This window comes from Melanaphis sacchari, unplaced genomic scaffold (genome assembly GCF_002803265.2).
Source record: "Melanaphis sacchari strain LSU unplaced genomic scaffold, SCAv2.0 Contig368_pilon_pilon, whole genome shotgun sequence".
Classification (NCBI taxonomy): Eukaryota; Metazoa; Arthropoda; class Insecta; order Hemiptera; family Aphididae; genus Melanaphis; species Melanaphis sacchari.
The window spans coordinates 26,939-42,888 of record NW_020271230.1 but is presented as its reverse complement, the minus strand read 5'-3'; the positions used below and the strand labels follow the sequence as shown (position 1 = coordinate 42,888).

Below are 15,950 nucleotides of genomic sequence, written 5' to 3'. Positions count from 1 at the left end.
TGCTTTACGTGTCTAAAATACGGTCATAGAGAGGCGTTCTGTAAAGAAACCACTATGACCTGTACGCACAGTGGGGTTAAAGGCCATAAACACACTGCGTGTAATAAAAAAGAGGAACCACCAAAGTGTGCAAATTGCGGAGGCAATCATGTTGCACATTCAAAATTATGTATAGAACGAAAAAAGGCAATTGACAATGCAGTCAGAAGAACGGATTATAAGGACCCTACATGTCAATAACGCAAAAACATTTCCTCAGGATTGTACAGCTAAATATGAACGGACAGTTTATAGTAGCATAGCAACTGCGAGATTACTGCATAGAAAAACGGGTAGATATAGCTCTGGTAAAAGAACCTCCAACAAGGGGAGGTCGTATACCCGGACTTGACCACGTCCCGATAAGAACTATTATGGGAGCGGACAACGCCTCGGGCGCCGCAATAATAGTTTTTAATCCGAACTTGGAGGTTGTACGTATCAATACCCTATCCGAGAAAAACTTTGCCGTCGTTTCGGTGAAACAGAAAAACAGAAAGATTAATACATTTGTATCCGCTTACTTTAAATTTAATTTGTCCATTTCAACGTGCATAACCAAATTAAATAATATTCTAGCTGTACTAGGTTAATCGGAGCAGACACTAATGCACATTCAGACATGTGACACAGCCAAGGAAATAATCATACTGCAAGGGCAAAAGGCAAAAAAGTAGAGGAAATGATAAATGATGGATTACTGGTCGTACACAATCAACCAAATCAGCCAAACACATATTGTAGAACAAACATGGGTACATCGAATATAGACGTAACCTTGTCTTCGCAAGAGTTGTCACAGAATGTAAGAAACTGGAGGGTCAGAAAAGAAATCACAGATAGCGACCATCGATTAATATCTTTCACCCTATTAACAAACAATAACGGGGTTGTTAATCAAACACGCGAACGTCGACGTTATAAGGTAGACAAAGCGGATTGGAATAGTTTTAAAATGCATCTATTATAAGAAATTAGTGGTTACAAGCCAAATAGTACATTAGATGAGAGTGCAAAATCATTAGTCGATGCGATCACAAAGGCTTCAAAATCGTCAATTCCATTAAAAGGTAAGATCATTAGGAAACAATTACCCCCTTGGTGGACTCCTGAGTTAGCAGAATCCAACAAACCGGTCAACAAATTCCGGAAAACAAAAGACTACAAATCTTCTGATAGGAATGAATACAAAAAGATCAGAAATAGCCACCTATCCTTGACTCGAATGACACCATTCCATCGATGGAAGGAGTTCGCCAGCAATGCTAACTCAGATATGTGGGGAAAACTATACAAATGGATAAAGAAAGGAATCTCCTTGAACAACGTACAAACATCCTTAAAAACCCAGGATGGAAACTTCACAAGAACCCCTATGGAGACTGCTAATCTATTGTTAAAGACTCTCGTTCCTCATGACGGAAGTGAGAATACGCTATCGGAACCCCTACTAGAACCCATGGTGTACCATCTAACAGCTGAGGAGGTAAAAACAGCCATATGGAGAATTGGTCCTAAAAAAGTTCCTAGTGTTGATGGTATAACAGCAGCCATACTGCGTAAGGCGTGGCCGATTATACATCAACAGCTGACACACCTTTACAAAAGATGCTTGGAGAATTCAACCTTCCCCAACTGCTGGAAAGATGCGGAATTGGTAGTACTACTTAAGAACAAGGATAAAGACCCGACAGAACCAAAATCCTACAGACCGGTGAGCCTATTACCGACTCTTGCTAAGGTTCTTGAAACACTAATTATCACCAGACTAAAAGGAGAAATAGCAAAGAATCTTTCAGATGATCAACATGGGTTCACACCCCAGAAATCCACTCTCAGTGCGTTTAACTCGTTGCTGGGGTGGGTGGATTATAGATCCGAAAAATTAGTAGTCGGTGTATTTTTAGATATATTAGGTGCGTTTGATAATCTTCAATGGGATATACTGTTTGAAGATTTGACGAGCCTTGGAGCGGGAAGATACTCGCTCCAAATTATCAAGAGCTATCTCGAAAACAGAAAAGCCCACATAACTATAGAAAACTCCACAGCAAAATGTGTACTTAGTAAAGGGTGCCCGCAAGGCTCCTAACTAGGTCCAATTTTGTGGAATGTTTCTATGGACCAGGCACTCAAGACTCATACAACAGACAAAATAAAATTGGTAGCGTATGCTGATGACCTAGCTATCGCGGTTGCAGCTACGAGATTGCCAATAGCAAAAGAAAGGATTACTTCGATTTTAGATAGAATTTAATGGTGGGCAGAGGTTAGAGGCCTGTGTTTCTCGAGTCAGAAAACCCAGGTTATCACTTAAAAAGGTGGCCTAAAATCAGGATACAACATCACGTTTGGTAACGAAGTAATAGAATCCAGAAGCCCAGTTAGATATCTTGGAGTCCTCATAGACTACAAGAGAAACTACTAGGAACATATTCAGGAGATCTCGAAAAAATCAGAAACCATGTATAGTAGGATGAGAACTGCCACATCAGCAAATTGGGGTTTAAAGCAGACAACATCAAAAGTTATCTACAAGGCAGTATTTATACCTAGACTGGGATATGCAGTGTCAATATGGGACACTGCACTGACAACAGTGAAGGCAATAAAACTATGGTCTAACTGGGGCATACAAGACAACCTCAACTGATGCTCTGCAGGTAACGACAGGATGTCTGCCTCTAGACCTTGAGTTGAAATTGTTGGCAACAAGAGAGAAGGTAAGACTTGGTAAGCTACAACATGACTGCATAAAGGAGACTGAAGATGAGATATTGGAAATCTGGCAGAATAGATGGACCAATATCACCAAGGGTCGGTGGACATTTAAGTGGTTTCCAGACGTAAAATTTAGATACATCGTTCAGATAGAATTAGATCATTTCGTTACTCAGTTCATTACAGGTCATGGAGATTTCAAGGAAAAATTACATGGGTTTAAACTACAGGACTCACCGTTATGTGAATGTGGAGAACTTGAATCGGCGCGACATATACTCTTCGACTGTCCCAGGGTAAATTATCACAGGGATATACCAAGGCTCAAAATGACAAGAGATGGAGAAGAATGGCCTTGTGAGGTAATTGAATTTACTAGTGATGTTACGAACCCTGATTTTTAAAGTCGAACCGAACCCGAACCAAACTCTTCTTTAAATTAACGAACTCGAACAGATCTGAACCTACATATTTTTAATCGAACTCGAACCGAACCGAACTTATCAAATATTTTATCGAACTCGAACCGAACATTAAAAAAGTCCAAAGGTTAAAAATGTATTATTAATTTATTGTTTACTATTTGGTATTTAGTATTTACTATAAACTTATGATTATCTTATAAAATATAAAGTTGCTTGCTAGTAAACTTGCTAGTTGCTACTTTTTCCTATTATTTTTATTTACATTTTGTATCAAATTTTAAATTATATAATTAAATATTAATTTAAACATTGTCATGTAAGAACACCAATTTTTCAACTGATTGAGGTGATAACCTTTGTCTTCGAGCTGTAACCACTTGTTCTGCTTTGGAAAACATCCGTTCGCTACAAACTGATGTTCCTGGAATACTAAGGTACTTCAATGCAACAGGAACCAAACTTGAAAATTTTTCAGTATTAGTTTTCCACCATACAAGGGGGATTTGATGTAGGAGGAAGAAGTGGTTGATGCAAATATTCCTGTATCTAAAAAAATTAAAAAAATTCAAGTAGATAATCATATAATATTTTAATAATTAATATCTACTATTAAATATATAAGCAAGAAGTGATCTTACCTCATTTTTAACACAGCTTGTTAGTCCTTCATTGCCAGTACTGGAGATTGATCGCTCTTGAAGAATAGCCCACAGTGAATTTGTCGGAACAGGTACTGTTATGGGTTGTATATTTTGTTCAGTTGTTTCTAGTTTTGTATCACTTGTTAATTTAAAACTCTCAACTTCTGTTGTAAGCAAACGTTTTACATTTTCTACTTCATATGATTCCATAAGTATAGTTTTAAATCTAGGATCAATTGCTGTTGCTAGTAAGTATGCTGGGTCATTTTTGCATACTTGAAATCTATTAGATATAGATTTTTTTCAAGCTTCTAGCAAATCCTAATCCTACTGCTGTATTGCTATTTTTCACAATAAAATTGTTTAATTTTGTTGCTATGGTATATATTATTGGGTTTACCATTGCAAATGTTGGTATATCTTCTTGGCTAAATTCCTTTGTTGCTTCAAGAACAGGCTTTAATATTTCAACATATCCATTAATAAGTTTCCACTCTCCTACTGTAATATCAATGTCTTTTACCCAGTTTTGCAAATCCAAAACAATTGCTTCTTTTTGTTCTATTATGCGCTCCAACATTAAAAACACACTGTTCCAACGAGTCTCGACCATTTGTATGAGCTTATGGTTTGGAAGATTTAATCGAACTTGAATTTGTTGTAAACGTTCACAAGATTTGTTACTGTAGTTATAATGAGTTACAATTGAACGACACTTTTTTAATAAACTTTCCATATTATTTTCTTTTAAAGCATCTTGGATGGCCAATTGTAATGTGTGGGCTGCACAAAAATAGTGATGTAAGTTATCATTGGAATTATATTTATTTAATGCACAACTTATATTTCTTGCATTGTCTGTGACCATATAAATAGGAATATTTAAACTTAAAATATCCATGTTCCATTCACTAACCATAGATTTAATTTTAAGAAAAATACTTTTTCCATGATGTTCACCTGGAAAGTATGAACATCCTAGTGTTTTGTTACGAAGCTCAAATTGTTTTGTTAAATAATGTGTTGTTAGTGATATATATGGTTGTTGAGCCCCACTTATCCATATATTAAAAGTAAATGATATGGATTGCATACTATTCAATTCAGTGTTAATTTCTTCTTTGAGTAGAGATAATTTTTTTGAATACAGCCGAGGAATTGCAGTAGAAGCTAAATATTGTCTTTTGGGTAATTTATACTTGCTCTCTAATGTGTACATTAAGTTCTTAAATCCACGGTCTTCGACAATCGAGTATGGTTGGTAATCTAACGCAATCATTTCACTTATATTTTGGGTAATTAATTTAGCTCTTGCACTGTTTTGTGATAAATATGATTTTGAGTTGAATGAATCTTGAATTTTGTTTTGTTTCTGTGTAGTGTCTTCAATTTTTCTCTTCAATGCTTCTTTTTTTATTTTTTTTTTCCTCATTACATGCTTGATATTCAGAATATTTTTTAGTGTGGATTTTAAGATGCCTTACTAGAGTGGTTGTTGTTGATGAAGGACTTTTTAATACTTTTTTTACAAGTATTACACATAGATTGATTATTGCTTATTTTGTTAAAAAAATTTAAACTATAAATCAACCTTTGATTCATTGTATGGTCTTCCTCTACTTCTTCTGTTGTCATCAGACTTTCTTCATGCTGTTCATTTATAAGTTCAGTTGTCTCTGGGTCTGGATCATCAATTTGAAAATTATTATCATTACTACCTTGAATATCATCAGATTGACTGGATCTCATTAACTGCTCAAATGCATTAATCCTCTTAGCCATAGTCAGTATATATTAAAATTACAATAAATCTATAATAATAGAATAAAACTTAAAAGATAAATTTTAAAATTTAGTTTTAAATATGATTTAAGATTTTTAATTGATACTCTAATAGGTAAATAATTAATTGACAATTTTGCTTACATGGATACACAATACGATACGAATCTACAATGAATATATTATTATTTAAAAACTTATAAGTGTAGAGCGGTATACAGTTGAATAATTATAAATAGATGAATTATATATTATTGTTTAATTTATTCGTTGACAAATCACAATTAAAATAATTAACAGCACAATAAAATTGAAAAAAACAACACACAGACGCACAGGAACGATGCCGTGCTTGTGTTAACCGTCTGAGCGCGACGGATCAGCGGTCGATACTGACTAGTGACTATATTGACAATTGACATTGACGTACGGCGTCGGCCCGTGCGTCTTATCATATAAAATATAATATAATAATATTAATAATAATAATATTACTACAGCTCGGCCATATCTGACTTAATAGATCGTCCTCGATCTGTACATATAAAATAAAAATAAAAGTAAACAATTGTATAAATAATACTGAAAAGAATGTAATAGAGATGAAAAATAACAAAAAAAAAAAAAAAAAATATAAAAATATAATCATATATAACATAACCAATATAAATTATATCGTATAATTAATCAGAATCGATAAGATGTACAAAAAAAAAAAAAAAAAATTATAACAAAATTAGAATTTAACCCAGTGTTTGATATCCCTTGCTGCGATTATAGTGTTTAGTGGGGTTTGAGTCACTTGGTGCCCTTCGATGTCAGATATGACATATCGGTCATGGGGAAGTACTTTATTTATTTTATAAGGCCCTTTGAATTTGGGTAAAAGTTTTTTACATGTATTAGGTGTAGTGTCAACATTTTTAATCATGACATACTCACCTACTGTATATTTAGTAGCTACTTGTTTGGTTGAATCATAATAAGCTTTATTATGAAGTTGGCCTACCCGAATATTATCCTGAGCATCAAGCCTAAACTTATTAAAATCACGAGGGTTATCATTAATGTCATCAATTTTATTTAAGGCTTGTAAATATAATCGAACATAATCGTTTTGCTCACCTACTTGGTCTATGCCAAATACAATTTTGCTCGGTGTGTTTTGAATTGAGCGATTAATTGTGTTGTTTATTGCAAACTGAATTTTAGATAAATGTTCGTTCCAATCTTTGTTATGTTCATGCATTAATTTGGATAACATTATTGCTAGTCCTCTATTATACCTCTCGACCTGTCCATTCGCTGATGGTGACCCTACAGCGGTTTTTATGTGTTTTATTTCATGGGTTTGGCAAAATTCTTGAAATATTTCTGAACGGAAACAAGACCCACGGTCGGATATTATTTTAAGAGGTTTACTGTAATATTTGAAATATTGTGATAATTTGGAGCATGTTTCTTTTGCTGTTACCGTACGTACAGGATATAGAATTAAGAACTTGCTGAATGCATCGACTACGACTAGGATATGCTTAAATCGACCTTTAGTTTGATTCAGGGGGCCAAAATGATCTACATGTATGGTTTGGAATGGTTTATCCCCTTTGTCGATTAAATTTAACAATCCTTCACCCTTGCCTGCTTTTGGGGAAAATATTACACATTTAAGGCAGTTGCTTATATATTTTTTGACATGTTTAGTTAGTTTTGGAAACCAGTATATTTGTTTGATTAACTCAATAGTTTTATTTTCACCTACATGGCACATTTCATCGTGGCAGGAACGAATGACTTGCTCACGCATATCTGCTGGGACATAGAATAGCAAACGATCATTACTTTTACGATACACGAGCCCATTGCGTAGCTCGAATAACGGGTGTTCTGATTTTTCGAGATATTCAAAAATAATTTTAATATCCGGGTCAGTTCCTTGTTTAACGGCAAGAGTTTGATTAAAATTGCAAGCTTCTAAAACAAGAATATGTTTACTACAACGACTCAGCGCATCAACGTGTTGCATGCGTGATCCTGGGCGGTGTTCAATATCGTAAGAATAATTTTGAAGGAACATAGCCCCACCTAGCTATACAAGGGTTTATATCCTTTCGTTGTAGAGTTAACGTTATACTGTTACAATCAGTAACTATTTTAAAATGTATTCCTAATAAATAAACATGAAAGCGTTTAATAGCATTGATAATAGCCAACATTTCTAGTTCGTAACTATGATATCGTGATTCAGTTTCCGTAATTCTGTGACTATAATAAAATATTGGATGAAATTTGTCATCAGCCTGCTTTTGAAGTAAAATAGCACCGTACCCATGACTGCTAGCATCGCAGTGAAGCTCTGTAGTTGCTTTTGGGTCGCAAATTGATAATAAAGGCTGTGCTCCCAATTTTTCCTTAATACAATCAACTGATTTTAATTGTTCTTCACCCATCTCAAAATTGGCTCCTTTTTAAGTAGGCTGTAGAGAGGTTTAGCTATGATTGCGAAATCTGGGACGAAACGTCGAAAATAAGAAGCTAAGCCAATAAAGCTTTGGAGTTCTCTTTGGTTTTTTGGGACCGGATAATTTTGAACAGCACAAATATTTTTGGGATTTGGTTGAATACCGAATTGACTCACACTATAACCAAGATAAATTACTTTGTTTTTGAGAAATTCACTTTTGTCTAAGCGTATTTCAAGTTGATTGTTTTTCATAACACGTAAAACTTTGGTAAGCAATTCGAAATGTTCTTCGATAGACTCGGTAGCTATCATAATGTCGTCGAAGTAAACAATAATTTCTTTTTTATGAATAAACTCACTAAAAATATTTTGAATAAATCTACTGAAACATGAGGGACCTGTAGTCAAACCAAATGGTATTTTTAAGAATTCGAATTGACCTAAAGGCGTTATAAATGACGTATACTTTATAGAGTCTTGGGCCACATTAATATGATGGAACCCATCTTTAAGGTCTAGACAAGTAAAGTATTTTTTTCCCTCGTACTAGATCTTTATTATCGTCTATTAAAGGAAGTGGGAACCTATCCTTTACAATAAATTTGTTAAGTTCGCGATAATCGACGCATAATCTAAGTTCACCATTTTTCTTTTTAACTAAGACTATAGGGCTGCTGTACCCGGATTTACTAGGTCTAATAATTTTTTTATTCAACATGTTGTCTAATATTTTTTGGAGGCACTCTTTTTCGTAAAAAGAAAGACGTCGTGGCCTAAAATAAAATTGTTTGTCGTTTTTTAACTGGATACTCATTTCTGGATGGGTATAATTATCATCATGATTTATAGCACTATCGGTTAGATACGAATCTTTAAAAATTTGTTCGATTCTTGTTTTAATATTTACTGGTGATGATTCTTCTATATTTAAATTAATATCTAGAACACCATTTTCATCATCTTTAAAATTAATAGATAAAATTTCTTCAAATGAAATATTGTTACCTTTTTTGAAATTAATTAGAAATTCTCCATTTTCAACACTTAAAATTATACGAGGGTGAGATAGAAAGTTTTGACCCAACAGTCACTTTTTATGGTATCGTTGGGCACCACATGAAAATTAATATTAATAGGAGTGTCGAGATCAGCGTGCGAAATATCTGCAGAGAATTGATCAACAATGGTAAGTTTAGATTTATTGATACCAATTAGATCTGACTTGGGTGGTATATTTCCAGATATATAAGGAACAATAGTAGATTTCAAAAGGCTAACGGAGCTACCTGTATCGACAAGTGCAGTTACATTAGACAAGACACCATTCGGGTACTTAATAGTAATACTTATCATATAAGGGGGTACAATACATTGGGGTGACCTTTCTAAAAGTGATACATTCTCACCAACTCCATCATTCTGCCGGCTACTACGAGAGTTAGGGCATCTCCGTTCTGAGTGACCCAAATTATTACATCTTTGACAGGTACGGGTCGGGCACACATTCGTGAAGTGTCCAATTGTTTTACAACTAAAACATGTGACTTGTGACAGCTCTCTCTGCTTGCGGGTATTCGATGATTTTGCCAGTGGTTGCACCTTAGTTGTTTCTCCTATAACTGGCTGATGATTCTTGATCGGATGTTGATATAATTTATTATGGTTACTTTGGTTGTCACTGTCGCCTGAGGTCTTAGTATACTCTCCTACTCGAAAACGATTAATACGAGCAACGTTCACTGAATCGTATGCACGTAGATCAGATAAAAGATCGTTTTCACTCAAGTGATCACGTGCCAACAAATAGTTACAGAGATCACGGGAATATAGACCCTCGACGATCTGACGTTTTTCTTCGCGGAATGACAATCCAATTTCACGACAAAGTCTAGACTTGTGGTGGAAATATTCAAACACACATTCGTTTTTTACTTGAACACGGTTAGACATAATACGAACTCGATCGACGGTGTCAAGTGTATGTCCAATAAACGTATTCTTAAATTGGTCGACGAAGCTACTCCATGACGTGAATGTACGGCCAATGTACCAGTTGCGAGACGGGCCAACTAACTTAGTCCGAATAATTTCCATTTTGAAGCTTTCTGGCCATCCATGGATCCTGGCGACACTTTCGACTGAGTTGATCCATAATTGGGTTTCTTGGCTTGCTTCTCGTCCTGAGAATTTGGTTAGCGAATTGTTGAAATCTGGCATGACAAAATATCCATTGCGAGCGTTTACACGGTCAACAGTCGTAGGCGAGTCGGTATTCATATTCGTTGATGCCAAATTATCATTGTTTTGTTGTTGTGATAAACGTTCCAACAGCATTCTGTTCTGTATCATCAATTTCGATAACGCGGTTCGTAAATCGTCGTCACTGTTACCAACCGTAGGATCATTATTTGAACTGTGCGACTGCTGAACTTCACCGTTGTCGTTAGACGTTTGTAGGTTACGTATGTTACTACCTTCATTTACGTCGTTTGGCGGGAAAGCTTTCCCATTACGTAACAACCGCATGGAATCCACGTTGGAATCTGAATTCGCACTATTCATCTTGACTAATTGTTAATCAATATTAAACAAAAATCAAGTTTATGGTCGGCAATCACGCGTAATAATATATAATAACGAATCCACTTAACGGTCGGCGATCACGCGTAATAATATATAATAAACGAATCCACTTCTGAATCTATAGGGCGGTATACAGTTGAATAATTATAAATAGATGAATTATATATTATTGTTTAATTTATTCGTTGACAAATCACAATTAAAATAATTAACAGCACAATAAAATTGAAAAAACAACACACAGACGCACAGGAACGATGCCGTGCTTGTGTTAACCGTCTGAGCGCGACGGATCAGCGGTCGATACTGACTAGTGACTATATTGACAATTGACATTGACGTACGGCGTCGGCCCGTGCGTCTTATCATATAAAATATAATATAATAATATTAATAATAATAATATTACTACATAAGTTTAGTCAGTATCAGTATAAACTAAAGAATAAAGTGTTAACATTAATTATAGAACAGTCTGTTCTATAATCAATGGTATTAACTAAGGACGGTATGAACAGTACGATAGACGATAGTACAAAATACAAATGTTCACTGTTTAGTTAAGACTAAAGATAGAAAAAAAAACAAGACCGTTGCAAATATTGGCTGCAGCCAGTAATCAGTTATTACATAACAATTTTTAATATATAATACTTTTAGAAAATATATTAATAATAAGCCACAGACATTAAAATTGAAAACAACCAAACAATCTATTTTTGTATCTAGGGTTTTTCATAACCAGATTCCCCCTGCACCGCCTGACATAGTGAAGTTGTATCACGGTGGGCTCGGTGAAACGCGCGGTATGAGAGTATGCCGCGCCGCGGGCCGCCGCCAGTCAAAACACGCAATAAATAATAATTATTATTAATTACAATAATAATGTTAGATCGCCGACTTATTTTTAAATTCTCTGGATCGATTGTCAAACCGAACTATTAGGTATTTGGTTCGGTTCGACTATTTGCAATTTTCAGTTCGAAAATCGAACAGTTCGTAACATCACTAGAATTTACCAAAACGAAAACACGATTTGAAGCCTTGAGACAATTTGCCAAGAATGCACTAAACAACAGGTCGGATAGATAAATAGAATAAAATCACGGGAGTTAATACTATAAAGTACCAGGTACTTAAGTCCGACACCCTGTCAACGGGGAATAGAATACCTTGACGGTCCTCCGGGCCTATCGTAAGAGGCGATAAAATGGAGCAGAGGGTTTGGAAGTACCCAGGGCAACCAAAACGACCCAGGGTAATAGGCATCCTGTGGGGCTGGAAGGACCCCTAGTCCTGGACTGAAAATCCTTCCTCAAGGCCCACCACTAGCCGGCTATTCGGAGCTAAAATAGTGGGAGAGACCAATAATCTCGGGTTGGCTCACCTAACGCCATCCTTAAACTAAGTACCACGGGAGAGGGGAGCCCCATCTGTAACTAGAGAAGCTTGCTTCTTTGGGGAAGATGCCCCTCAATGGTTGAGGAGCCTACCTTGGCTGCAACGTGGTGGCTGTGGCATGAGTAATTGCTAGATAGTAACAAACTGTTAACCCAACAGGAAAGAGGCACCGAAAGGCCAATTTCGAAAAGGGTACGGTCACAGGCCGGTACTCGTGTTCCATATTGAAGACGTGCATGAGGTGTTAACTTCATGTAAACAAACACATCCCTTGAATAGCCAAAGGCTAAGGTAAGGTATGCGTTCTGGGCGTAAGCCACACCAAAACCTGGACTTCCTCCTGTACTTCAAGGTAAATAATATAATAAAGATTATTTTCGTTTATAGTTTTATCCATTAGAGCGTGTCTACAGTGTATACCGAGTGTCCTAACCCAAGATAAGCTGAGTGGCACCGGTCACTCTCGTGGTATAATAAGAAAAACAAAGTGAGAGTTACCGGTACTACTCATGATAATTAATGTAAGTTAGTTGAAAAACAGATTAGTAGCCAACGTGATAACACGTCGATGGACAGCATAGCCCATGATTGAGTTTAGCCTTTTCAAAGTATTAACACGTTGACTGCCGTACAGCTGCACAGACGTTTATTTTTATAATGCTTTACGTATACTCCGGGCAACATTCGTAAAATGTACTGAGTGATAATTTTAGAACCAATAGGCCTAAAAATACGATCCCGATATCAATTGGTTTATTGTTCTTTGAAGATTATTAATAAACTATAATTATAGTACGTCCGCCGGCGTACTTACATCGACTATTAAGTTTTTTTTATATTATACAAATGAGTTCTCGACAGAAACGGCTCTAAGTCTGTGATTTAAGTATTGTTTTGGAACTTTTAGATGACGACTTCAGTTATTTTAGTGAATTTGACGATTCTAATGAAGACGAGCATTATGTTCCTTCAAATGAATCCGATAATATTGACAGTGGTAAGTAAATATTTTGTCATTTACCAAATTTATTAAGTTTGTTATAAAGTCAATGGTCGTTTTTACATAGGTAGGTAGTATATGTTTGTTCATTATCCAAAATGCCTAACATTTTAAATTTGCAATACTTTTTTTCCCACACGCAATAAAAAAAAATATAATTATAATATTTGTCCTAATTAGTATTTCTATACATTTGCAAATGATAATAATTTTGATGAAATTTTTAATGAAGTAACTAATTCACAAAGACCCGTTATTGAACATACCTGGAATAATGTTACAGGTCATCACCAAAAACAATTTATATTTAGTAAAAATCCTGATTTTAAAGTTGAAATTCCAAACAATGAAACTGTATTGCAATATTTCAAATTATTTGTAACAGACGAAATTATCGACCTCATAGTTTTAGAAACAAATAAAAATGCAGATCAAGTATTATCTAAATTTTGATTAACTAAACCTATTAGATTTTCGAAGTAGACACCTATTAATGCTACAGAAATAAAGCAATTTTTGGGTTTACTAATGTGGATGGGATTAGTACAAATGCCAAGCCTTTAAGATTATTGGAGTTTAAAAATAATGTATGAAAATAGTGTAACAAAAAGCATAATGTCCAGAAATAGATTTGAATTGATTCTTCGGTTTTGGCATTTTTTCGGATAATGAGCAAGCCCCCGAAAATGATAGGATTTTTAAATTTCGATTTAATCCAAAAAATTGTTAACAATTTTCAAAATGCATTGGAACCAGAGAAAATGATGGTAGTCGATGAAACAATGGTTACATTCCATGGTTAGATTAAAATTTAAACAATACATTCCCAGTAAGGCTCACAAATACGGCATTAAATTATTTGAACTCTGTGGTGCAAATGGTGATGGCAGAGGATTAGGGTGTAGTGTTGTAATGAATTTGATTTATTTATATTTAAACGCTGGTAAAACTATAATTACAATTTTTACACTTCAATCAACCTAGCTAACGCACTTTTAGAAAATGAAACACATTTAGTAGGTACATTAAGATGTAACAGGTGTTATGGGCTATGAGATATGATAATAATATAAATATATATAATATAATGTGTAATATTGCTATAGGTGTTAGCAATAGTAATATAGATATATACGTGATCTAATAATTATAATGTATACGAAATATTAGATTCATATTTTGTAAAAACATCATAATAAATCAATAGTAGTTGTTAGGCGAGGTCGTTTTGCATTTCTAAGAATTGCCAGTAAGGACGATAACATCCTGGAGATTGTTGTTTTCAAATGTGAAAATAATTCCAAGAATTAATCTGAATTGGAAGGTTGTCGATTACAACAACAAGAGATTTCCTTGTATATGTTACGGGCAAAAGCCGAAATTGGGCAAACCTCAGTAATGCCCGTGCAAAACGCGAATTGCCCACAATCCTTGGGCAAAATGTCATATTTCGGCTTTTTACCGGGCAAACCTAGTTATGACCAACATCATTTGGGCAAAACCGTATACTGACTTTCATCGTAAGGACAAAACTGTAGAGTTTTAAATACGTTTGATAATATTATAAACAAATTTAATAATTATAAAATAAGTATTATTGTACAAATATAATTAAATAAACTTAATTAACATATTTAAACCTCACTTGAGTCAAACTGTAGCGTTTTAAATAACCACTTATATTAAATACGAAAAAATAATAATCATAAAATATTGTACAGATATAATTAAATACACTTATATAATAATAAAAATATAATGATATTAAGTACTCGTATAAAAATAAACATATAATAATATTAGGTTCTCTATAATGTTAAAATAAATAATTAATAAAAAATATTGTACAGATATAATTGAATATAATAATAAAAAAATAATATTTTTGTTTATTTGTTGCTACACATATTAAAACTATAGCATTTAGAATTACACAAAATATTTTGTTGTTTATATTTGCATCGTCTCGTAGTGCACTTAGTTTTGCAAGAACAAAAAATAAACCCTTGTCCTCCAATTAATGAATTTTGAGTACTAGCAGTCCTCAGTGGTATTACGATATTCGGTACATCATTGCTACTAATAAATTGTTCCTTGCATTGAAATATTTGGTTTCTGGCATAAAGTGATGACAAAATTCTATTTTTGGTTCCTATTTTATAGAACCCATCATCAGTAACACTTAATATAACACCTAACACATTATTTGCATCGACTTTTCCTCTATCAACACAAGGCACTGAAATTTTCAGTCGTTTCGACTGTTAGAGGTGGAAATTGATTGTCACTCAGTAATTTCATTTTTTTTGCTTGCGCAAGTAATCCATCAGCAGGCCCGGCTCAAGGGGTAGGCGATATAGGCCCACGCCTAGGGCGGCATTTTCCAGGGGCGGCATTTAACATTTTTGTATATTAGATAATTTTTAAAAAGACTCCTTACTTATATCAAATCGTGTGCAGTAAAAAATAAAAAGTAAAAATATAAAATTTGGTCAGTAGTGCACAAAATATAAAAGTAAATTTAGTAAATTTAATTTACGCTTTTGGTCGACCGTCGACCGCAGCAAGTTACGGTGTTATCTTGACGGTTTTTAAACGGTTCCGTGAATCAGTCATTTGTCTGGCCCCAATAACGTGTTTTGTTGTTTTCAATTACCTACTCTTCCACAAAACGCACTGTTAATGAATATTATTGACTATAAATAGGTACCGAATACCGATCGATGATTACAGATAAGTTAATACTAATGAGTAATGATTTTATTTTCAATATTTTCATTTGCCTGCCGACTTTCATCAGTAGAACATTGGCCATTATATTATGCTTCTATTAATTTACAAATTACAGGTATTTATTCTTATAAATTATAAAAATTTAACATTAAACTTGTTTA

General features: G+C 34.4%; 1 protein-coding gene across 1 annotated transcript; it reads right to left on the bottom strand.

Annotated features, from left to right (window-relative positions):
* Nucleotides 1-3,662: 3,662 nt before the first annotated feature.
* LOC112596889 (zinc finger BED domain-containing protein 4-like) lies at nucleotides 3,663-5,258 on the bottom strand. The gene is made up of 4 exons (XM_025342713.1): nucleotides 4,227-5,258; nucleotides 4,158-4,167; nucleotides 3,824-4,083; nucleotides 3,663-3,731 (listed from the first exon to the last, which is right to left on the bottom strand). Exons 1-4 carry the CDS (start codon nucleotides 5,256-5,258, stop codon nucleotides 3,663-3,665), a joined length of 1,371 nt encoding a protein of 456 aa, XP_025198498.1.
* Nucleotides 5,259-15,950: the final 10,692 nt, after the last annotated feature.